At 42.0% G+C, this 24,003-nt stretch overlaps 1 protein-coding gene and 1 pseudogene across 1 annotated transcript in view; one reads left to right on the plus strand and one right to left on the minus strand.

The window, feature by feature from the left end:
- The window catches only part of XRCC2 (X-ray repair cross complementing 2), a 38,222-nt gene that overhangs the window by 11,017 nt on the left and 3,202 nt on the right, over positions 1-24,003 (plus strand). Inside the window, exon 2 of the mRNA XM_032244933.1 lies at positions 13,851-13,932. Coding sequence (XP_032100824.1) covers positions 13,851-13,932 — 82 coding nt within the window. The remainder of the gene's footprint in view (positions 1-13,850; positions 13,933-24,003) is intronic.
- Positions 8,401-8,845, minus strand: LOC116527811 (annotated as a pseudogene).

A 24,003-nucleotide genomic window follows, 5' to 3' on the forward strand; every position in this document is an offset into this window, starting at 1 on the left:
AAAAAAAAAAAAAAAGAAAAAAGAAAGAAGCCAGATAGTCTGTTGCAGTGGCTCACGCCTGTAATCCCAAGACTTTGGGAGGCTGAGATGGGTGGACCAGCCTGGCCATACACAGATTAGCTGGGCATGGTGGCACGTGCCTGTACTCCCAGCTACTCGGGAGACTGAGGCAGGAGAATTGCTAGAACCGGGACCCAGGAGTTGGAGGTTGCAGTGAGCTGAGATTGCGCCACTGCACTCCAGCCTGGGCTACAGAGTGAGACTCCTGTCTTAAAAAGAAAAAAAAAAGAAGTCAGATAATTGCCCAGATAGGACCTCAGATATGGCTTTCCTCCTGTTTGTAAATTTTATTTTTCTATAGAGATGGGATCTCACTATGTTGCCCAGGCTGGTCTTGAACTCTTGGCCTCAAGTACTCCTCCTGCCTCAGCCTCTCAGAGTGCTTGGATGACAGGTGTGAACCACTGCACCTGACCTGATCTTCAGTTTAATAGGTCCAAAAACTCAGTTTAGTCCTTGCACTCGTTTGATTAGTCTCAGTGATCCTGAGGTTGTATAGCGTAGTGGAAAAATTCCAGGCTTTGAATCAGATCGTGATTAAATCCTGGCTCTGGCATTTACTAGTTTGCTCATGTGAAAAATAGAATAGTAACAAATAGGGTTGATGTAACAATTGAAGGATATAATATAAAGAATGTACTGCTGATACCACAGTATGCTCAAATAACTGTTATTAGATAGCTATTGTTATAATAATAGAACTTAGCAGATACTGATTTACACTCCAAATGTCAAATCTATTGATTCACAATAGTAGTGAAACTGTCAAATAGGTTAACATTGTTATGTCCACTGTGTATTCTTTTCTAGTTAGGAAGTTTTGCCTTGGAAAGGTTGCTTAGAGAATTAAGAGAAACAGTTTGTCATAATGGCTACTCTACCATCACCAAGCTCTGATTGCCTGATGTGTTAATCTTCCCTAAGATGATTAAACTGTCATGTCAAGCAAAATTTACTCGGGTTCCCTTTACCTTGGACACTTAAATTCTTTTTTCACTTCTGAAACTGCAGGTTAACCATACCTTGCTTCTATTGACTCTTTACTTGAATCTGGACATCATTAATTTTCTTTCTTTCTTTCTTTCTTTTTTTTTTTTTTTTTTAAGATGGGGTTTCACCATTATGGCCAGGCTGGTCTTGAACTTCTGATCTCAGGTGATCCACCCACCTCGGCCTCCCAAAGCGCTAGGATTACAGGTGTGAGCCACCACGCCCAGCCAATTTAAATTTTCTATAATAGGCCTATGTCAGATTTTGGAGTACATCTTTTCTTATCCATGGAGGATGTGTTCGAAGACCCCCAGTAGATGCTGAAACCACAGATAGTAGTAAACCTTACATACACTGTTTTTCACATACAGTAACAAACACATAGTATATATAGCGTGGATATACTGGACAAAGGGATGATTCATGTCCCAGGTGGGACAGAATGGGATGGTGTGATATTTTATTATGCTACTCAGAATGACATGCAATTTAAAACTTGTATATTTATTTCTAGAATTTTCTGTTTAATAGTTACAAACTGTGGTTGGCTATAACTGAAACAGGAAGTGAAACTGCAGATAAGGGGGGACACAAGTGTATCTTCTGCTTATGTTTGGAAGTTTCTTTTTTTTTTTTTTAGATGGAATCTCGCTCTGTCACCCAGGCTAGAGGGCAGTGGCGCTATCTCAGGTCACTACAACCTCCCCTTCCCAGGTTCAAGCTATTCTCCTGCCTCAGCCTTCCGAGTAGCTGGGATTACAGGTGCCCACCACCATACCTGGCTAATTTTTTGTATTTTTAGTAGTTACGGGGTTTCACCATGTTGGCCAGGCTGGTCTGGAACTCCTGACCTCAGGTCATCCACCTGCCTTGGCCTCCCAAAGTCCTGGGATTATAGGCATGAGCCACCGTGCCCAGCCTTTGAATGGTTAATATCCATTACGGCTGGGTGCAATGGCTCACAGCTGTAATCCCAGCACTTTGGGAGGCTGAGGTAGGTGGATCACCTGAGGTCGGGAGTTCCAGACCAGCCTGACCAACATGGAGAAACTCCATCTCTACTAAAAATACAAAATTAGCTGGGTGTGGTGGCACATGCCTGTAATCCCAGCTATTCTGGAAGCTGAGGCAGGAGAACCGCTTAAATCCGGGAGGTGGAGGTTACAGTGAGCCAAGATCACGCCATTGCCCTCCAGACTGGGCAACAAGAGCAAAACTCCGTCTCAAAAAAAAAAAAATTATCTGTTACTTGTAAATTTAAATAGATTTTCTATTTCAGAGAGGTTCTTTTACCCCTCTATAACTCAGCATACTTTGCTTTGACATTGTAAAACATTGCTTTGGATATTCTCAATGGTGTACAGTTTTTTTTTTGTTTTTTTTTTTTGGGACGGAGTTTCGCTCTCGTTACCCAGGCTGGAGTGCAATGGCGCGATCTCGGCTCACCGCAACCTCCGCCTCCTGGGTTCAGGCAATTCTCCTGCCTCAGCCTCCTGAGTATCTGGGACTACAGGCACGCGCCACCATGCCCAGCTAATGTTTTGTATTTTTAGTAGAGACGGGGTTTCACTGTGTTGACCAGGATGGTCTCGATCTCTTGACCTCGTGATCCACCCGCCTCGGCCTCCCCAAGTGCTGGGATTACAGGCTTGAGCCACCGCGCCCGGCCTGGTGTACAGTTTTTATCCTTTGAAAACAAATTCGATTTTCTAAGTAACAGTGGAAAGTCTGATGCAGATTGCCTAATTCATGTGGGTAACTAAGAGGAGTAATATCTTCGGGCAAAAGAGTTCTGTCAATAACATTGTAATACTTTCTTGAATACTGTTTTGCCAGGAATTCTCATGGGTGAGGATTTTAAAGTGTTTTGAGCAGTAACAATAAGAGTAAACAACTGGAGTGTCTTCCCAAGTTAATCTAATGAGCATGTTACTCATTCATATACATGACTTTTAAGATATTGGGTAGTCGCTTCATGTGCTCTATCTTGTCCATGAATGTCTCTCTGTTTTTTTCTTTGAGTTATGCTCCTTCAATCTTGCATCACAGTGGTTCTTAGACTCCTTAGTCTTAGGACTATATAACATATTTAAAAATTAGAGATTCCACTGGGCACGGTGGCTCATGTTTGTAATGCCAGCACTTTGGTAGGCTAAGGTGGGAGGATTGCTTGAGTCCAGGAGTTTGAGACCAGCCTGGACAACAGGGAGACCCTGTCTCTACAAAAAGTAAAAAAAATTAGCTGGATGTGGTGGCACACACCTGTGGTCTCAGCTGCTCAGGAGTCTGATATGGGAGGATCACATGGGCCCAAGAGGTCAAGGTTATAGTGAGCCTGGGTGACAGCAAGACCCTGTCTCAAAAATTATTGAAGAATCCAAAGAGCTTTTGTTTATGTTATATGTGTCCATGAAACTGAGAATTTAAAAATTTAAAAATACTTACATTCATGTACAGGGACATACACATTGAATATTTTCATAAATAATACAGATTTTTATGAAAAATAGCTTTCTTTTTCTTTTTTTAATTATACTTTAAGTTCTGGGGTACATGTGCAGATTGTGCAGGATTGTTACATAGATATACACATGCCGTGGTGGTTTGCTGTATCCATACCCCCATCACCTATATTAGGTATTTCTCCTAATGTTATCCCTCCCCAATCCCCCCACCCTCTGGTATCCCTACTGTGTCCTCCCCAAGCCCCCAACAGATCCCAGTGTGTGATGTTCCCCTCCTTGTGTCCATGTATTTTCATTATTCAACATCCATTCATGAGTGAGAACATGCGGTGTTTGGTTTTCTGTTCTTGTGTCAGTTTCCTGAGAATGATGGTTTCCAGCTTTATCCATGTCCCTGCAAAGGACATGAACTCATCCTTTTGTATGGCTGCATAGTATTCCATGATGTATATATACCACATTTTCTTTATCCAGTCTATCATTGATGGGCATTTGGGTTGGTTCCAAGTCTTTGCTATTGTAAACAGTGCCACAATGAACATACGTGTGCGTGTCTTTGTAATAGAACGATTTGTAATACTCTGGGTATATACCCAGTAATGGCATTGCTGGGTCAAATGGTATTTCTGTTTCTAGATCCTTGAGGAATCGCCACACTGTCTTCCACAATGGTTGAACTAATTTACACTCCCACCAACAGTGTAAAAGTGTTCCATATTTCTTCACATCCTCTCCAGCATCTGTTGTCTCCAGATTTAATCATTGCCATTTTAACTGGCGTGAAATGGTATTTCAGTGTGGTTTTGATTTGCATTTCTCTAATGACCAGTGATGATGAGCATTTTTTCATATGTTTGTTGGCTGCATAACTGTCTTTTTTTTTTTTTTAAAGTTTTATTTATTTATTTATTTTTTTAATTCTGTACATGTCAAGGAAAGATATCTTCTTTTGAAAGTGTTTGTTCATATCCTTTGCTCACTTTTTGATGCGGTTTTTTTTTCCTTGTAAATTTGTTTTCATTCTTTTTTTTTTTTTTTTTTTGCATAGCAAAATTTTATAGGCTTTATTTTTTTCACAGGCATATAGATGTAACAAAAACACACAGACCAAATTACATTTGTAAAAAATTAAGTGTATGCAATGCCCGGGGTGAGCTCAATGCAAAGAGCCACATAGAACAAAGAAAAAGTCTGTTACATTTACCCAACACAGATTTTCCTGCTTCCCAATATAACATAGTGACTTTAGAAATAAATTGCCAACTCCTGGTTTCTTTTTTAAAAGACAAGTAAAATACTGCCTTATACATCTTTATTTCTGGGTGATAGGGTCTTTTACAGACACTAGTTTCTGTCTCTCATTGCATAAAGTTCTAATATAAATTGCGGTATTCTTTCAAATGACGGTTTGAGTCTGCTGACAGAAAAGGTAAGTTTTACAGCAGCAGAAAGACTGTGATATCACAGACAGGAAATAGTCGTAGCAAGTGATTATTGGTTATTTAGAAGAAACATAAGTAGACTGAGTTTGGTGGTTCACACCAGTAATCATAGCAGTTTGGGAGGCCAAGATGGTTGGATCACCTGAAGTCAGGAGTTTGAGACCAGCCTGGGCAACATGATAAAACCCTGTCTCTACTAAAAATACAAAATTAGCTGAGCATGGAGATACATGCCTGTAATCCCAGCTATCTGGGAGGCTGAGACAGGAGAATCACTTGAACTTGGAAGGCGGAGGCTGCAGTGAGCTAAGACCATGCCATTGCACTCCAGCCTGGGTGACAGGAGCAAAACTCTGTCTCAAAAAAAAAAAAAAAAGGAGGAGGAGACAACAGAAACTTCTTTAATTAAGAACTAAAGACAAAATTTTAAACAAAGCATATCCTAGAAACATGTCTGAGAGACTTCCAGAATCTCTAGTCAAGATAATTGTTTTCAGACAATGTCAGAAAAAACTACATTTAAAAGATTGTGACAGATAGTTTTTTTTTTTTTTTTTTTTTTGAGACAGAGTTTCGCTCTTGTTACCCAGGCTGGAGTGCAATGGCGCGATCTCGGCTCACCGCAACCTCCGCCTCCTGGGTTCAGGCAATTCTCCTGCCTCAGCCTCCTGAGTAGCTGGGATTACAGGCATGCGCCACCATGCCCAGCTAATTTTTTGTATTTTTAGTAGAGACGGGGTTTCACCGCGTTGACCAGGATGGTCTCGATCTCTTGACCTCGTGATCCACCCGCCTCGGCCTCCCAAAGTGCTGGGATTACAGGCTTGAGCCACCGCGCCCGGCCTACAGATAGTTTTTTTAATGTCCAAATGTTGATCAAAGATTACAGTGTATACATAACAGGGCAATATAATTTCATCAAAAATATTATATAATTTTCAGAAAGAAACCATAAAGTACACATTAATTTTAAACACTGATAATAGATTGAATAATATTTAATGAGTGAAACAGGAACACAGACCACTATAGAAAATCAAAAAAATAATAATTAAAAAAAAAAATCTGAAAGATTTTTTAAATTGTGGAGGTAAAAATTAAAAAAAAATAACTGGAGAATGATAAAAGTAAGAAAAATGATGTGAAAGTGAAGTTCAACAAGCAGAATACACACAAATTATAACAATACATATATAAGAACATTTTCAGAAACCACAGACAAGAAAGCCTTGGAAGCTGCAAGATAAATGTGTCATTTACAAACAGCATTGTGATGTAACAAGTGAATTATCAACATAAATTTCGTAGGCCAGAAAGAAACCATGTGACTTATTCAAAGTCATTAAAAAAAAAAAAAAAAAAGCTATCAAGTGAGAATAATAACCATCATCAAATCTGTCCTGCCAAGTAAAAAGAAAAAAACCTCCAGGCCAGGCGTGGTGGCTCACACCTATAATCACAGCACTTTGGGAGGCCGAGGCAGGCAAATCATGATGTCAGGAGATTGAGACAAGCCAGGCCAACATGGTGAAACCCGTCTCTACTAAAAATACAAAAATTAGCCGAGTGTGGTAGCCTGTGCCTGTAGTTCCAGCCGCTCAGGAGGCTGAGGTAGGAGAATCACTTAAACCCAAGGAGGTGGATGTTGCAGTGAGCTGAGATTGCACCACTGCCCTCCAGTCTGGTGACAGAGTGAAACTCTGTCAAAAAAATGGAAGGCAGTGGTGCAACAACCCGCCGAGGCCAGGCGCGGGGGGTCAAGCCTGTAATCCCAGCACTTTGGGAGGCCGAGGCGGGTGGATCACGAGGTCAACAGATCGAGACCATCCTCGTCAACATGGTGAAACCCCGTCTCTACTAAAAATACAAAAAATGAGCTGGGCATGGTGGCGCGTGCCTGTGGTCCCAGCTACTCAGGAGGCTGAGGCAGGAGAATTGCCTGAACCCAGGAGGCGGAGGTTGCTGTGAGCCGAGACCGTGCCATTGCACTCCAGCCTGGGTAACAAGAGCGAAACTCCGTCCCCCCCAAAAAACAAAAACAAAAAAACCTGCTGAAACAACCGAGTCCTGAAAAAGTATATTGGCACTGCATATGCCCTACATATAAAAGATGCCGAAAGCAGTTTCTTAAACTGAAAATAAAAGGATTCAAGAAAACAACACATAATCAAATAAAAACACATTATGTGCTGGGAAAGATAGGCATATACACAAAAATAGAATCTGTGGCAATATCGTGATAGTGCAGAAAACATTCTAAATTCTCTCAAATTTGAAAACAAATTATAAACATCTGTTAATAAATATACAATGTAAAACATCATTAGCAACATGAATGACAAATTTCAGGGCAGATGTAATGAGGAAAAATTTTTTATTCAACTGAAGTTAATTTTGTACCAAATTAAAATACACTGTTGTTTCTTATAGAGGTTTTATGTAACCCCCAAGATACCACACACACACACAAATCTGTATAGATATTTGAAAGTGCATTAGAAATAAGTAAAAGCATATCAATGTGAAAATCTAAAGACTCAAAGATGGAGAGAAAATGAGAAACAGTTGTAAAAATCAAAAAAAACATAACAGCGGGTCTTTTTCAGAAAATTATTAAAATATATATATAATTCACTTTTTTTTTTTTGAGACGGAGTTTCGCTGTTGTTGCCCAGACTGGAGTGCAATGGCACGATCTCGGCTCACCGCAACCTCCGCCTCCTGGGTTCAAGCAATTCTCCTGCCTCAGCCTCCCGAGTAGCTGGGACTACAGGCACGCACCATCATGCCCAGCTAATTTTTTTGTGTTTTTAGTAGAGACGAGGTTTCACCTTGTTGACCAGGATGGTCTCGATCCCTTGACCTCGTGATCCACCCGCCTCGGCCTCCCAAAGTGCTGGGATTATAGGCGTGAGCCACCGCGCCCGGCCTAATTCACTTTCAAATCAAGAGACATGCTTTCATTTCAGTAAATAAATGTATTAAAAACTTAAAAACCAACATCCAACTTTTTTTTCTACAAAAGTCAGTTGAGATACAGTGATTAAAAAAGCACCGAAAGGGGCAAGACGGAAATAGACATTTTATGCAAATATTAATCAAATGAGAGCAGAATAAACCAAAATAATATTATGCAAGCTACACCTTAAGTCAAAAACTGTCATATTTGTAAAATGAAGTCAAAACTCCACGGAGACAAAAGGGGACATTAAAACTTACACATTTAGGCCAGGGGCACTGGCTTACACCGGTCATCCCAGAACTTTGGGAGGCTGAGGTAGGGAGATACTTGAGGTCAGGAGATTGAGACCAGCCTGGCCAACATGGTGAAACCCCATCTCTACTAAAAACACAAAACTTAGCCAGGCAGGGTGGTAGGTACCTGTAATCCTAACTATTTTGGCTGAGGCAGAAGAATTGCCTGAATCTGAGAAGCAGAGGTTGCAGTGAGCTGAGAACACACCACTGCCCTTCAGCCTGGGCAACAGAGTGAGACTGTCTGGGGGTTCAGCTACCAGCTCATGTCTCTTCACATTCCAAGGTTCTTTTTCTTGCTCCAGACAGGTGATCAGGTGTGGCTTAGAGGAAGCAATACCCAGGAAGGCCAGGTTTTTGTAGTTCTCTAATATCACATTCCTATATAAATTCTGCTGTGCAATGTCCAGGCATTGCCACTCCTCCAGGCAGTATTCTATGGCCACATCCCTAAATGTCAACACTCCCATTTCTAAGCTTCCAGGGGGTCCTGGCGTCTTAAGCTGTGGATCTCCAGTACCACCAGGTCAGAAGGCCACAGAGGCTGGGCCTCTAGGAGCAGAGGACACAGAACAGCGAAGACCTGTTTTAATTCTTTTTAGATTCTGGGTATTAGCCCTTTGTCAGATGGGTAGCATGCAAAAATTTTTTTCCATTCTTGGTTGCCGGCTCACTCTAATGATTGTTTCTTTTGCTGTGCAGAAGCTCTTAAGTTTGATTAGATCCCATTTGTTTATTTTAGCTCAAAATAGCTGTATTTTTCTGAGGGTAAAAATGTAGTAAGAAAAGTAACATTGTTTTACATATTTGCAGATATTTTTAATATCTGGCTTAATAGAAGTTAACTGGGTTCTTATCCAGTCTGCTATCATATGTTGGTCTGGTTAAAGTATATGAAGAACATCTTTCCTCTCAGAGAAAATTACGTTAGAAAAGGGAGGAGTATTTTAAGACTTTTTCAAAGAATTTATAGATATTCTTCTTTGTGAGATATAAAATCTTATCAGTGAACTTTTCTAAAAAGGTCTGTCCTCAGCCAGGTGCAGTAGCTCACACCTGTAATCTCAGCACTTTGGGAGGTCAAGGCGGATGGATTACTTAAGCCCAGGAATTTGAGACCAGCCGGGGCAACATAGTGAGACCTGTCTCCTAAAATAAAGAACTAGGGGGACGTAGTGGCACGAACCTGTAGTCTAGTTACTTGGGAGACCAAGGTGGGAGGATCACTTGAGCTTGGGAGGCTCATCGTGCCATTGTACTCCAGCCTGGGTGAGGGGAGTAAGAACCTGTCTCCAAAAAAAAAAAAGTCAGAGTTTGAGAGAAATCATTTACCCAGGAATGATTTCACATCATGCATCTTTTGGAAATATGGTTCACTGAGTTCTATATCAGGCACAGTTCTCCAGAGGAGAAATAGAACCAATAGGATACATGTAGACGTATAAGAGGAAATTTATTGTGGATATTGGCTTACATTGATATCGGGGTGGGGGGGCGACAAGTCCGGTTGGGGTCCACAGTCCTTAGTTCTTCTTGGAAGAAACAACTCAGCCAAGAGAGAGAAGTAGATTCAAGGCAGAAGTGAAGGTTTTTTGAAGTGAAGTTTACTTGGAAGGGACCAACTGGGCAACTTGAAATATTGAATGCCCCTATTTCCTGATTCTTCCTGGTCTCCTCTCATCCTCCTTGGGTGGGTTGCTGGCTAATTGCCACATGTGTGGTGACTTGCCAGCATCTGAAGGGGCCACAAGTGTCATTTGGTAGTTGGAGTTCTGTGCATGCTCTTGTAGGGCAATTTTCCCTTACTGCTCTAGTGTTCCCAGAGGAAGGTCATATACTGATCACACTCCACCATTTTGCTCCTTACTGCACATTCCTGGACATGTTTGCTCAGTTCCTAGGATCTTATCAGGAAGTTGTTCTCCATAAGCTCAAGATGTTTCCTGTTAGGAAATTTTCCCCTCCCTGGTGCCAGCTGCAACCAGTTATCATTCCTGAAGAGGCCACCAGGACATTGCTTGGGGCCTGTCCTGCCCTGCTCACACCTGCCTCTCTACCTACTCTAACAATGTGATTATGGAGGCCAATAAGTCCCAGACACGCCATCTGAAAGCCGGAGAACCAGAAAAGCCTGTGATGTCATTCACTCTGAGTCTGAAGGCCTGAGAGCCAGGAGAGCCCATGGTGGAACCCAATCCAAGGCTCTAAAGGCTGGAGAGCAGTGCAGGATTGGGAGGCAGGCAGCACTGGTGTAAGTCCCAGAATCAGGGACTCCAGTATCTGAGGGCAAGAGAAGATGGGGGTCCCAGTCAAGAAAAGAGGGACTGGAGGATGCCTATCCACATTGGTGAGGATGGATACTCTTTATTCAGTCTGCTGATTGAAATGTTCATGTTCTCCAGAAACCCCCTCATAAGACACCCAAAAATAATGCTTTACCAGCTGTTGGGGCATCTCTTAACCTAATCTGGTTGACGCATACAATTAACCATCACAGTCACCTTCAGATTTAATAAGTCCCTAGAAGGACTCAGAACTCAGTGAAGGCTGATGTGTTCATAGTTATGGTTTACAACAGCAAAAGGATAGAGATTAAAATCAGCCAAGGGAAGAAACACAATAGGACAAAGTCCAGGAAGTTCCAAGCACAGAGCTTCCAGCTGTCCTCCCCCAGTGGAGTCATCAACAGTGCTAAATCCTCCCAGCAGCAATGTGTGACAATAGACAGAATACTGCCAAGCAGGGAATCTCAACTAGGCTCTGCCATGCGGACATGGTCAGCTGCCTGCATAGCTGACCTTAGCTTCCAGCACCTCCAGGTTGGCCTGACACTGCATGACCCAAAGCCCCCACCATAAATCACATTCTTATCTGGTATGGCTCAAGGTTCCCATGTAAACAGACACTTTCTTTTGCAGAACGACAGGATCTTGCTCTGTTGCCCAGGCTGGAGTGCAGTGCCACATCTTGGCTGACTGCAGCCTCAACCTCCTGGATTCAAGCAGTTCTTCTCTGTTGGCCTTCTGAGTAGCTGGGACTACAGGCATATGCCACCACACCCAGCCATTTTTTGTATTTTTTGTAGAGACGGGGTTTCACCATGTTTTCCAGGCTGGTCTTAAACTCCTGGGTTCAACCAATCCTCCCACCTTGGCCTCCCAAAGTATTAGGATTACAGGTGTGAGCCACTGTGCCCTGCTCAAAGACACTATCAGTCAAGACATTCCAAGGGTTTAGAATTACCTCTCAGGAGCCAAGGACAAAAACTAGACCTCCCCTCAGGCAAGGTTAAGTTATTCACTACACAGTATGTTTCTCATGTCATCACAAAGAATTTTTTTTAAATTGTACTCAAGGGTCAATTTAATAAAACCAGTTTTTTTTTTTTTTTTAACTTCATCAAAGACATTCTTACCTAAAGCTGGGTTTTGTTTGTTCTGCCTGAGTGCAGGTAGTGCTTGGTGAGTGTGTGGTGAGGCGGTGTGTGCTAATACATTTCCATGCCACTGCCTTTGTTATGCTAGCTGTCACCAGGTTACCCACTATTGCTTTTACGGCCTCAGTGTCAAACTAGTCAAAAAGGCAAATAACATGTTAATTTTTACTTTTCATGTCGGCCATGGGTATGCCCTCAAACCTCTGCTGTAACTAAGCACCCTGTATCTTTACCTTGCTTTATGACAGTCTCATCTAGAGGACCTGGACTGCACATTTTTTGAGGGTGGGTTTCATCTTCATCTTTGTAGTCTCCATTTTGCCTGACACAGTGCTTCATATGCAACAGAAATTCAACGAACGCCTGTTAAATTAACGTATATAACTTTTTCATCACTTCAGGAAGTCTTTCCACAACTTGATTTGGCCAAAAAAAAAAAAAAAAAAAACCGCAAATAAAAGGTGACTTTTTCTTCCCATTTGTGATAGGTTTTTTTTCTTTTGTCATATAGAAGGGTTATCAGGTCTGCTGATTCCCAACAAACTTGAGAATCAGTTTTGATTATGTCTCCCTTGTGACAGTGAAATCCTTCACCGAGGTTGCCCCTATGACCCTAATGACTTCTGTCATGGTGCAGATACTCCTCCTCCAGACTAGGGTGACAGACTCCAGCCCTCTCTCCACATATGGTTTTACTCTTCTCACATCTGTCCCCTAGTAACCACCAAGATGATCTCTTTGAAATGCGGATGGACTGGGCCCAGTGGCTCACACCTATAATCCCACCACTTTGGGAGGCTGAAGGGGGGGGGAGGCGTCATTTGAGGTCAGGAGTTCAAAACCAGCCTGGCCACCATAGTGAAACCCTGTCTCCACCAAAAATACAGAAATTAGCTGGGTGTGGTGGGTGCCTGATTCCAGCTATTGAGGAGGCTGAGGTAGAATCACTTGAGCTTAGGCAGAGGTTACAGTGAGCAGAGATCGTGCCACTGCACTCCAGCCTGGGTGACAAAGCAAGATTCCATCTCCAAAAAAAAAGCAGATAATATGCCAGGTACTCTTTTCACATATTTAATCCTCATCAGCCTTATGAGGGAGGTGCTGTTTGCTATCCTCACTTTACAGATGAGAAGCCTAAGGCCCCTGGTGACCTAGCAGGTCTGGCTCTGGGGTCCCAAATGTCTGCTCTTAACAATGCTAAATGCTTCTCACTGGTTAGTGTCACACCTGTTGCTATTGTCCACAGCCAAAGATAAGCTCCTAAACATGACATCTGAGCCCTTCTATGCTCTGACCTGTGCATTCTTTCAGGGCTTCACTGTGTCCTGCTGTTTGGTGCTGCTATGAACTCTAGGGTTAAATCTGCTCCTAGTGTCCTTGTGCACAGTGCTGTTTATAGCCTCTGCCCTGTGGCTGCTCCTGTTCCTGCTGGTAGGTCTGCTAGGCCTGCCTGTTCCCCATCCCCTGGCAGAGTCTTAGGGGGAGAGAGCTCAGGTGATGGCTCCTCAAGGAAGTTTTCCTCCACCTTTCTCCTTTGTCCCCTTCTGCAAGGAAGTAAAGAGCTCATAATGAATGGGGCAGACAAATGAAGGCAGATAACTGTATAACAGCTGTGGTAACAATTATAGTGCGAAAGTTAAGGAAGGTAAAAATTTTGCCCTAGTAGTTTGTCCTGTATCCTAAACTAGACTATCCATTCCTTTAAGGGAACAGACTCACTTTATACTGTCAGTATCTGGTAGATAAGCAAAAAGTGAAATATCTCATAAATAAGTAAACACAAGATTTCTCCTAAACTATATTTCCTATTTCTTCCAAATCCACAAAATTATGAAAAAAAAATTTTCGAGACAGGGTCTCACTCTGTCACCCAGGCTACAACCTCTGCCTCTTGGGCTCAGGTGATCTTCCCAACTCAGCCTCCTGAGTAGCTGGGATTACAGTGTGTGCCACCATGCCCGGCTAATTTTCGTATTTTTTGTAGTTGAGATTTTGCCATGTCACCCAGGCTGGTCTCAAACTCCTGGACTCAAGGGATCTGCCCACCTTGGCCTCCCAAGTGTTGGGATTACAGGTGTAAACCACAGCACCAGGTCTAAAGTTATGAAATCTTACAGACTTTCAGAAAATTGTATTAATACAGTTGTCTGGGATTTTATATTTTTAAATAATGAGTTTTCCTTCTGTCTTTTCTTTTGTAAGCTCCTTGCCCGACTTGAAGGTAGAAGTTCTTTGAAAGAAATAGAACCAAGTCTGTTTGCTGATGAAGATTCTCCTGTGCATGGTAAAACTCCAACCTCAAATACAAATACAGTGTTGTAAACAAAGCTTTAGAAAAGGATTTTTTTCACATAACCTCACATGTGTACACATACTCCTCGCAAGAAGTTATATAGGTTAAACTGTAAGTGGAAAAATGAGACGGAGGTTGTGACAGAAAGCTCTTCAGCTTTCCTCATCAGTGTCAGACAAGATGAAGTTTGCTCTTCTGCAGTCAGTCTTCAGAATATGCCATGACCTCTGTCTTACCCAACATGCAATACTTAGGCAAGTCCGGCTATTATAGTTTGTTTTGAAGTTCTTTTTTAGAAGTTTGCAGAGTTGTAGGCAAGTCCTTAGGTATCTACTTGTTCTCTTAGTATTTCTACAACAGGGAAAACTTACAAAGGGCATGTGTTTAAGTTGATTTTTTTGTTTCTTTTAATGTAGTGGCTTCATAGAGATAAAATTCACCCACTTAAGTGTGCAGTTAAGTGATTTTTAATATATTTCACAGTTGTGCAACCATTACCACAACTGACTGCAGAACATTGTATCTCCCCATAAAGAAGCTCATTTCTAGTCATTGTCATCTCCCATGTTCCCCAGCCCTAGGCAACTACTAACCTACTTTCTAACTCTAGATTTGCCTTTTCTGGACATTTCATATCGTTGGAATCGTGTAATATGTGGTCTTCTGTGACTGGCCTCTTTGAATAATCTTCATTGAATTGTATAATTAAGTTTTCATCACATCACAGCATCTATCAGTTCATTTTTTTATTGTTAAATATTTTATTGCATGGGTGCACATGTTACTTATCCATTTATTAGCTGAGGACATTGGGTTTTTACTTGTTGGCAGCTATCGGTAATGCTGCTTTGGTTATCTGTGTACTTTTTTTTTTTTTTTAATTTTTTAATTTTTTTTTTTTTAAAGATGGGGGTTTCACCATGATGGCCAGGCTGGTCTTGAACTCCTGACCTCAGGTGATCCACCCACCTCGGCCTCCTAAAGTGCTAGGATTACAGGCGTGAGCCACCGCACCCGGCCTCTGAGTACATATTTTTCTGTGGATAGACGTTTTCAGTTCTGTTGGGTAATGCCTAGGATAGGCATTGCTAGGTCGGATGGCAATTCTACATCTAACCTTTTGAGAAACTGCCAGACCATTTTCTGGCTGGGCGTGGTGGCTCATGCCTGTAATCCCAACACTTTGGGAGGCCAAGGCGGGCAGACCATGGTCAGGGGTTCAAGGCCAGCCTGGCCAATATGATGTTACCCCATCTCTACCAAAAATACAAAAAAAAAAAAAAAAAATTAGCCACGTGTGGTGGCCGATGCCTGTAGTCCCAGCTACTCAGGAGCCTGACGCATGAGAATCTCTTGAACCCGGGAGGCGGAGGTTGCAGTGAGCTGAGATTGTGCAACTGCACTCTGGCCAGGGCGACAGAGGAAGAGTCCATCTCAAAAAAAAGAGAGAGAGAGAGAGAGAGAGAGAGAGAAACTGCCAGACTGTTTTTCCAAAGTAGCTTCACATTTTACTTGCCACCAGCAATGCAATGATGGTTCCAATTCCCATATTCTAGGAATAATTGTTATTGTCTGTCTTTTTGATAATAGCCATCCTAGTCAGTATGAAGTATTATCTCTTCGTGGTGTTTGATTTATGTTTTCCTCACAGCCAATGATGTTGAGTATCTTTGCAAAGGCTTATTGGCAAATTGTATGTCTTTGGGGAAACATCGATTCTTTGCTCATTTAAAAAATCAGGTTTTTGTCCTTTTATTATTGAGTTGCAAGAGTCCTTTGTATAATCCAGCCCCTTATCAAATAAGTTATTTTGCAAATATGGTCATCCATTCTTTAGGTTTTTTCATTGTATTGATGGTATCCATCGAAAGTACGCAGGGTATTCATTTTGGTGAAATCCAGTTTATCTGTTTTTTTCTTTGCAGCTCATGCTCTTTATAGCTTTTCGTTGTTGTTACTGGTTTCTGTTTTCAGTATTTTCTGATTGGATAATGTGCTTCTGTGATTTCAGTCTTTTAAAATTTATTGAGGCTTGTTTTATGGCCTAACATATGGTTTATTCTAAAGAATGTTCCATGTGTATTTGAGAAGATCGTGCATGCTCCATTGGTTGGGTCAAGTGTTCTCCTAATGCCTGTTTGTTCAAGTTGGCTTTTGGTATTATTCAAGTCCTTGCTGATCTTTTGTGTAGTTCTATCCATTTGAAAGTAAGGTTTTTGAAGTTTCTGTTAATTAGCTGGGCGTGGTGGTACACACATGTAATTCCAGCTACTTGAGAGGCTGAGGCAGGAGAATTGCTTGAACCCGGGAGGTGGAGGTTGCAGTGAGCTGAGATTGTGCCACTGCACCCCAGCCTGGGCAACAGAGCAAGACTTGGTCTCAAAAAAACAAAAAAATGGTTAAAGTAGCAAGTTTTATGTCATGTTTTTACCACACACACAAAGTCCTCTGTCTCTAATAACATGTTTGTCTTAAACATCTGTTTTGTCTGATACTAGTGTAGCCAATTCAGGTCTCTTGATTACTGTTTGTATTGTGTATATCTTTTCTTATCTTTTGACTTTCAACCTATTTGTGACTTGTAAAGTGTGTTCATTATAAACAGCCCATAGTTCGAGTTTTGTTTTTGTATTCCATTCTGCCAGTTTTACCTTTTGGACTATTTAGTCCATTTATAGTTAGTGTAATTACCGATAAGAGTTTATGACTACCAGGCATGGTGGCTCACGCCTATAATCCCAGCACTTTGGGAGGCCAAGGAGAGTGGATCACCTGAGGTCAGGAGTTTGCCTGGCTAACATGGTGAAACCCTGTCTGTACTAAAAATGGAAAAATTAGCTGTGTGTGGTGGCACATACCTGTAATCCAGCTACTTGGGAGGTTGAGACAGGGGAATCGCTTGAACCTGGGAGACCGTTGCAGTGAACCGAAATCACACCACTTCACTCCAGCCTGGGTGACAGAGCAGGACACCATCTCAAAAAGAAAAAAACAACAATGAAAAACAAGAAGAGTTTATGACTATCATTTTGCTGTCTCTTTTTTTTATACGTCTATGTCTTTCTGTTTCTTTTTCTCCTTTACTGTTTTCTTTTGTGTTAAATCGTTATTTTCTGCTATACCATTTTAATTCCCTTGTCATTATTTTCACTATATTTTTCTAAATTATTTTTCTAGTGATTGCCCTGGGATTACAACATCTTAATTTCTAACAATCTAGTTTGGATTAATACAGACTTAATTTCCTTACTTTGTAAAAAGCTTTGTTACTACATAGCTATTCCCTGCATCTTTATACATTGTATGCTCATCAACACATTCAATATTGTTACTGAATTAAAGTAATTAAAATGATCACTTAAGAATACTTTCTGGCCAGGCACAGTGGCTCACACCTGTAATCCCTGCACTTTGGAAGGCTGAGGCATGTGGATCACCTGAGGTCAGGAATTAAAGACCAGCCTGGCCAACATAGTGAAACTTCGTCTCTACAAAAATTAGGCTGGCATGATGGTGGGTGCCTGTAATCCCAGCTACTCAGGAGGCTGAGACGGGAGAATTGCTTGAACCCTGGAGACAGAGGTTGCAGTGAGCCGAGATTGTACCATCCATTATACTCCAGCCTGGGCAATAGAGCAAGAATCAGTCTCCAAAAAAAAAAAAAAAAAAAAGCTTACTTCAGTTACAAATATAAAAACATGTTTATATTGTCTTTAATATTTACCTAGATAGTTACATTTACCTGTGCTCTTTATTTTCTCATTTGGACTTCAAGTACTGTCTAGTGTCCTTTCATTTAGCCCGAAGGACTCCTTTTAGTATTTCTTGTATGGCAGATTTGCTAACCAAAATTCTCTATAACAAAACACAAATTTTGATAAAATATATTAGACAAAAAGTGGAATGATCTTTGTATTCTCTCTATAGGGAAGGATAATATTAAGGTGAGCCTTATGAAACTGATATTAATATGTTAAAATGGGTTTGTGGAACAACTTCTAGATTAGAATATTATAGAAATACTGAAAAACAGCATCATGTTTAGTCACTAACAAAAAAGTACTGAAAACTACTGAAGATCCTATAGCTGTGAAACTGGTTAGATGACTACTCCATTGGAACTGTAGCAGACAGAAACCTGGGATTATAAAGATTATTTATCAACAGTAGAAGTTGTTACAGAAAAGCTTAAGTTGACGTAGTAAGAGACTTAGGGGTTAGAGAGTCTCAATGCCGTTGTAAACGGTTTTTTTGAGAGAGAGTCTGGCTCTGCCTCATCTCTATTTTTAGTAGAGATGGGGTTTTACCCTGTTTGCCAGGCTGGTCTGGAACACCCAAACCACCGACCTCAGGTGATCTGCCTCCCAAAATGCTGGGATTACAGGTGTGAGCCATTGCACCCATCCAAACTTTTTTTTTTAATTTAATTTTATTTTATTTTATTTTACTTTAAATTCCTGGATACATGTACAGAACGTGCAGGTTCGTTAACATACATAAACATGTGATGTGATAGTTTGCTGTACCTCTCATCCCATCACTTAGGTTACTTGTTCTAGCTGTTTGTTCTGATGCTCTCCCTCCCCTCATGCCTTCTACAGACCCTGGTGTGTATTGTTCCCCTCCCTGTGTTGATGTGTTCCCATCCAGATCTTTCTTTTATTTTTGTTTTGTTTTGTTTTGTTTTTTTTGAGACAAAGTCTTGCTCTGTCACCCAGGCTGGAGTGCAGTGGCTTGATCTTGGCTTACTGCAACCTCAGCCTCCCAAGTACCTGGAATTACAGGCACATGTCACCATGCCCAGCTAATGTTTTGTATTTTTAGTAGAGACAGAGTTTCAACATGTTGGCCAGGCTGGTCTTGAACTCCTGACCTCAAGTGATCCACCCGCCTAAGCCTCCCAAAGTGTTGGGATTTCAGGCGTGAGCCACTGCGCCCAGTGCTAAACTTTTCTTTTTAAGATAGGGTCTCACTCTTGTCTCCCAGGCTGAAGTGCAGTGGTGCATTGACGGCTCACTGCAGCCTTGAGCTCCCCAGGCTCAGGTAATCCTCCCACCTCTGCGCCACCATGTCTAACTAATTTTGTATGTTTTGTAGAGATGGAGTTTTGTCATGTTGCCCAGGCTGGTCTTGAACCCCTGGGCTCAAGTAATCTGCCCATCTCAGCCTCCCAAAGTGCTGGGATTATAGGCATGAACCGCCACCCTCAACCTGTAAACATTTTTAATGCTGTTTTGAATAGGAGTTATTCAGTACCATGTACCAATTCATTACTTCTTTTATTTATTTTATTTATTTATTTATTTATTTAATTTTTTTTTTTTTTTTTGAGACGGAGTTTCGCTCTTGTTACCCAGGCTGGAGTGCAATGGCACGATCTCGGCTCACCGCAACCTCCGCCTCCTGGGTTCAGGCAATTCTCCTGCCTCAGCCTCCTGAGTAGCTGGGATTACAGGCACGCGCCACCATGCTCAGCTGAATGTTTGTATTTTTAATAGAGACGGGGTTTCACCATGTTGACCAGGATGGTCTCGATCTCTTGACCTCGTGATCCACCCGCCTCGGCCTCCCAAAGTGCTGGGATTACAGGCTTGAGCCACCGCGCCCGGCTATTTATTTATTTTTTAAAGACGGGGTTTCACCATGTTGGTCAGGCTGGTCTTGAACTCCCGACCTTAGGTGATCCGCCCGCCTTGGCCTCCAAAGTGCTTGGATTATAGGTGTGAGCCATCATGCCCAGCCCAATTCATTACTTCTTTACTTCTGTAATGATTATAATCTGCAAATTCAACATATTTGTTATATAGTTGGTAGGTTGGTACCAAGATGATAGATTTTTTGGCTTTTCCTTTCTTTTCCTTATTTTGAAGGATCTTTAGATTCATAATTCTTTCTGACAATCTGTTACCCAAACTCCTTACAGCATTCTGTTTCTAAGAGTAACTGTCAAGGCCAAATCATCCAGATTTTCTGATTTAGTTTAATATCTTCAAGTGCCAAACCTAGGGGATTTTTTTACTGCAACTTGTCACATTCCATACTTTAGCTGGACAAGGATGCTGTAGCAGCCACCGAAACATATGAGACGGTGACTTCAAGTACATCGAAAACTTGTATGATGTCCCCTCTGTAGGACATAATATTTGATTACAAGTTCTGATCTTGATGAGCAAACAGTAAATGTTTATAAAATCAGTAAAACTGATTTCAGTTCATCATTAAACATATCTGTGGGGAATAGTTCAGGGACCTTAATGATAATTAATTCATTTATATCTTGCAAGTTTGCAGTACCTTCCCTGGCTATTACAAATGCCTTTTTTAAATACCTGCTTTGCTATTAATGTGTAAAAGGAAAAGAATGTTGTTATCTATCTATTAATCTCTTAGCCAGGGATTTTACCTTGAACTTCTTTGCCTCAGTTTCATTGGAGTCGTAGGGAATCCTTGCTGTCACTCTAGAAGCAGTGAATGCCTCGTCTAGCGCCATTTCCTCCTGCCTTCTGAGTATCTCAGTTTTAAAAGTTTGGTTCACAGAGTAAGATGTTAAATATAATTTTGCAAACTACACATGCTCCAGGGTCACTATTTTGGACAAACTCGGTGATATTTTCCCTGCCATTTTTCATTGTCCTGACTTTTCTGCTGCATTTATTATTTAGTACTGTTTCATTTTCTTGAAACATTCTTTTTTGCCTTGTAATGTTTTTCTTCCTGGTACTCCTATTTCTGTTTTAGCTGTCTTCTAATGCCTCTTATAACTGTGGCTATATCTCAAAAATTTAGCTTTGGCCTTAATTTAAGGTTTATACCCACCCTTCAAAGAGATTTTTCTGTTTTTTTCTCTATTATTTCTGTGTAGATTACTCCCAGACTACTATATCCAGCCCCTTATTACCATCTTGAATCTTTTTTTTTTTTTTTTTTTTTTGGGACGGAGTTTCGCTCTTGTTACCCAGGCTGGAGTGCAATGGCACGATCTCGGCTCACCGCAACCTCCGCCTCCTGGGTTCAGGCAATTCTCCTGCCTCAGCTTCCTGAGTAGCTGGGATTACAGGCACGCACCACCATGCCCAGCTAATTTTTTGTATTTTTAGTAGAGACGGGGTTTCACCGTGTTGACCAGGATGGTCTCGATCTCTTGACCTCGTGATCCACCCGCCTCGGCCTCCCAAAGTGCTGGGATTACAGGCTTGAGCCACCGCGCCCGGCTTGAATCTTTTTTTTTTTTTTTTTTTTTTTTTTTTGAGATGGAGTTTTACTCTTGTTGCCTAGGCTAGAGTGCAATGGCGCAGTCTCAGCTCACTGTAGCCTCTGCCTCCCAGGTTCAAGCAATTCTTTTGCCTCAGCCTCCCAAGTAGCTGGATTACAGGCATGTGCCACTGTGCCTGGATAATTTTGGTATTTGTAGTAGAGACAGTTTCGTCATGTTGGCCAGGCTGGTCTCGACCTCCTGACCTCAGGTGTTCCACCCATCTCAGCCTCCCAAAGTGTTGGGATTACAGGCATGAGCCGCTGCTCCCAGTTTACCGTCTTGAATCTTAAATCTTGAATCTTGGCTGTAGGGCATTTTCATTTTGTGATACCTAGAGATACGTTTAAAAAACCATAGCATTTTGAAAGCTAAACTTTTGCTGGAATACTCAATGTGAATTATGTGAATTAAAATTTTCTACTTTGGGCTGGCTGTGGTGGTGCATACCTGTAATTCTAGCACTTTGGGAGGCTGAGGTGGGTGGATCAGTTGAGCCCAGGAGTTTGAGACCAGTCTGGGCAACTCAACAAGACCCTGTCTCTACAAAAAAATGCAAAAGTTAACCAGGCATAGTGGCACATACCTGTGGTCCCAGCTACTCAGGAGGCTGAGGTGGGAGGATGGCTTGAGGCTGGGAGGCAGAAGTTGTAGTGAGCTGAGGTCATGCCACTGTACTCTTTCCTGGATGACAGAGTGAGACCCTGTCTCAAAGAAAAAAGAAAAGTCTACTTTGTGTCTGTATTTGATTTGCGCAGATGCTTCCAAACCCATCTTTGAGAAGAACTTTTAAATCACTACATTAGGTTTACCTGCTGTATTAGTCCATTTTCATGCTGCTGATAAAGATGTCCCCAAGACTGGGCAATTTGCAAAAGAAAGAGGTTTAATTAGACTTACAGTTCCACATGGCTAAAGAGACCTCACCATCATGACAGAGGCAAGTCACATCTTACCTGGATGGCAGCAAGCAAAGAGAGCTTGTGCAGATAAACTCTCCCTTAGTAATAACCATCAGATCTTGTGAGACTTACTGTCACAAGAACAGCACAGGAAAGACCTGCCGCCGTGATTTGATTACCGCCCCCCTTTGGTCCCTCCCACAGAATGTGGGAATTCAAATGAGATTTGGGTGGGTACACAGCCAAACCATATCACCTGCAGGACTGAGGCCCTCACCATGCTGAGTGTGAGCACCCTGTAGTCTCTGGGCAGCAGGCCCTACACCAGGCAGTTTGCTCCTCTTGCTTTGCCTCCTGTGTTGGTCACTTTGTCAAACCTGGTCTCGGACTTCCCTACCTCGTGAACTCTGCCACCAAAGCCACACACCCCAGCTGTCGCTCCCTACCAGACCTGCTTCCTTTCAAAATGCCAGTTCCACAATTGGCTTTTAGGCCCTTAACCCTCACAAACCAAGACTTACATTTTTATTCTTTAGCTGTCTCTCAGGAGGAACTCAAGAAGACGGTAACTGATGAAGCACACTCAGAAGTTCCTGGGTTTTGTGCTGGGGACAGAATACTCAAGTCCCAGCCTTAGAGAAGCTAACAGGAAATATAATCAAGTAAATCTTCAGTGATTATGTAGTGTGATCCATGTGATGATGGGAGATGATAGAGTTCGCTTTCCTTTCCTCAGTGTTATTAGGACCAAATAAGACATGTATGAGGCAGCCTCTTTGAGGCATGCAGTACTCTAGAAAGCTTAGTTGCTGAGGGTCAGCCTGTCTGGCTACTTCTCTGCAAGCAGGAGAGGGAGGATTCTCTGAGCAGGAGAGGGAGGATTTGCTGTGGTCTGCTTATTGGTTTCCCTATCTGCGCTTCTGCATGGTCCATAGTTCTCTACCACATAGGGCAGTAAAATACGCTGGGTAGGAATGGGGGGTTCAGTTTAGCTCCTCAGTAGCATAGTAGGAAAGGGCACACTGAACATCTGGGTGGAATACAGGTTTATTTGCTATGTTCACTTTTAATTATATGGACAGTTGTTAATAGCAAAATAGTTCTCCTTGAGGCTGGAATCTTTTTTTTTTTTTTTTTAAAAAGAGACAAAGTCTCCCTCTGTTGCCTGGGCTAGAATGCAGTGGCATGATCACGGCTGACTGTAGCCTCAACCTCGCAGGCTCCCACTTCAGCCTCTTCAGTAGCTGAGACTGGTACTATAGGCACATGCCACCACACCCAGCTATTTCTTTTTTCAAATTTTTTGTAGAGGCAGGATCTCCCTATGTTGCCCAGGTTTATCATGAACTCCTGGGTCCAAGTGATCCTCCTACTTCACCCTCCCAAAGTGCTGGATTACAGATATGAGCCACTGTGCCCAGGCCTGTGTAGAATTCTTAAATGCAAAAGAGAAGTCTATGAAAACTGATAACATACTGTGCTATAAGAAAGCCTAAGCCAGGCATGGTGGCTTATGCCTGTAATCCCAGCACTTTGGGAGGCTGAGACAGGCAGATCACTTGAGCCCAGGAGTTCGGTGCCAGACTTTGCAACATGGTGGAACCCAGTCTCTACAAGAAATACAAAAATTTGCTGGGCATGATGATACTTCCCTGTAGTCTCAACTACTTCAGAGGCTGAGGTGGAATCATTTTTAAAAGTTCTTCTTAAGGTAAATTTAGAATTCCAAGTTGTATGTAAGATTATGGTAGAAATTTGGTGCAGTCTTGGCTCACTGTAACCTCTACCTCCTGGGCTCAACTGATTCTCCAACCTTAGCCTCCCAATTAGCTGGGACTACGGATGCAGATCACCATGGCTGGCTTTTTTTTTTTTTTTTTTTTAATTGTAGAGTCAGGGTCTCACTAT

This window comes from Sapajus apella, unplaced genomic scaffold, assembly GCF_009761245.1.
Source record: "Sapajus apella isolate SASKATOON/1434 unplaced genomic scaffold, GSC_monkey_1.0 scaffold56, whole genome shotgun sequence".
NCBI lineage: Eukaryota > Metazoa > Chordata > Mammalia > Primates > Cebidae > Sapajus > Sapajus apella.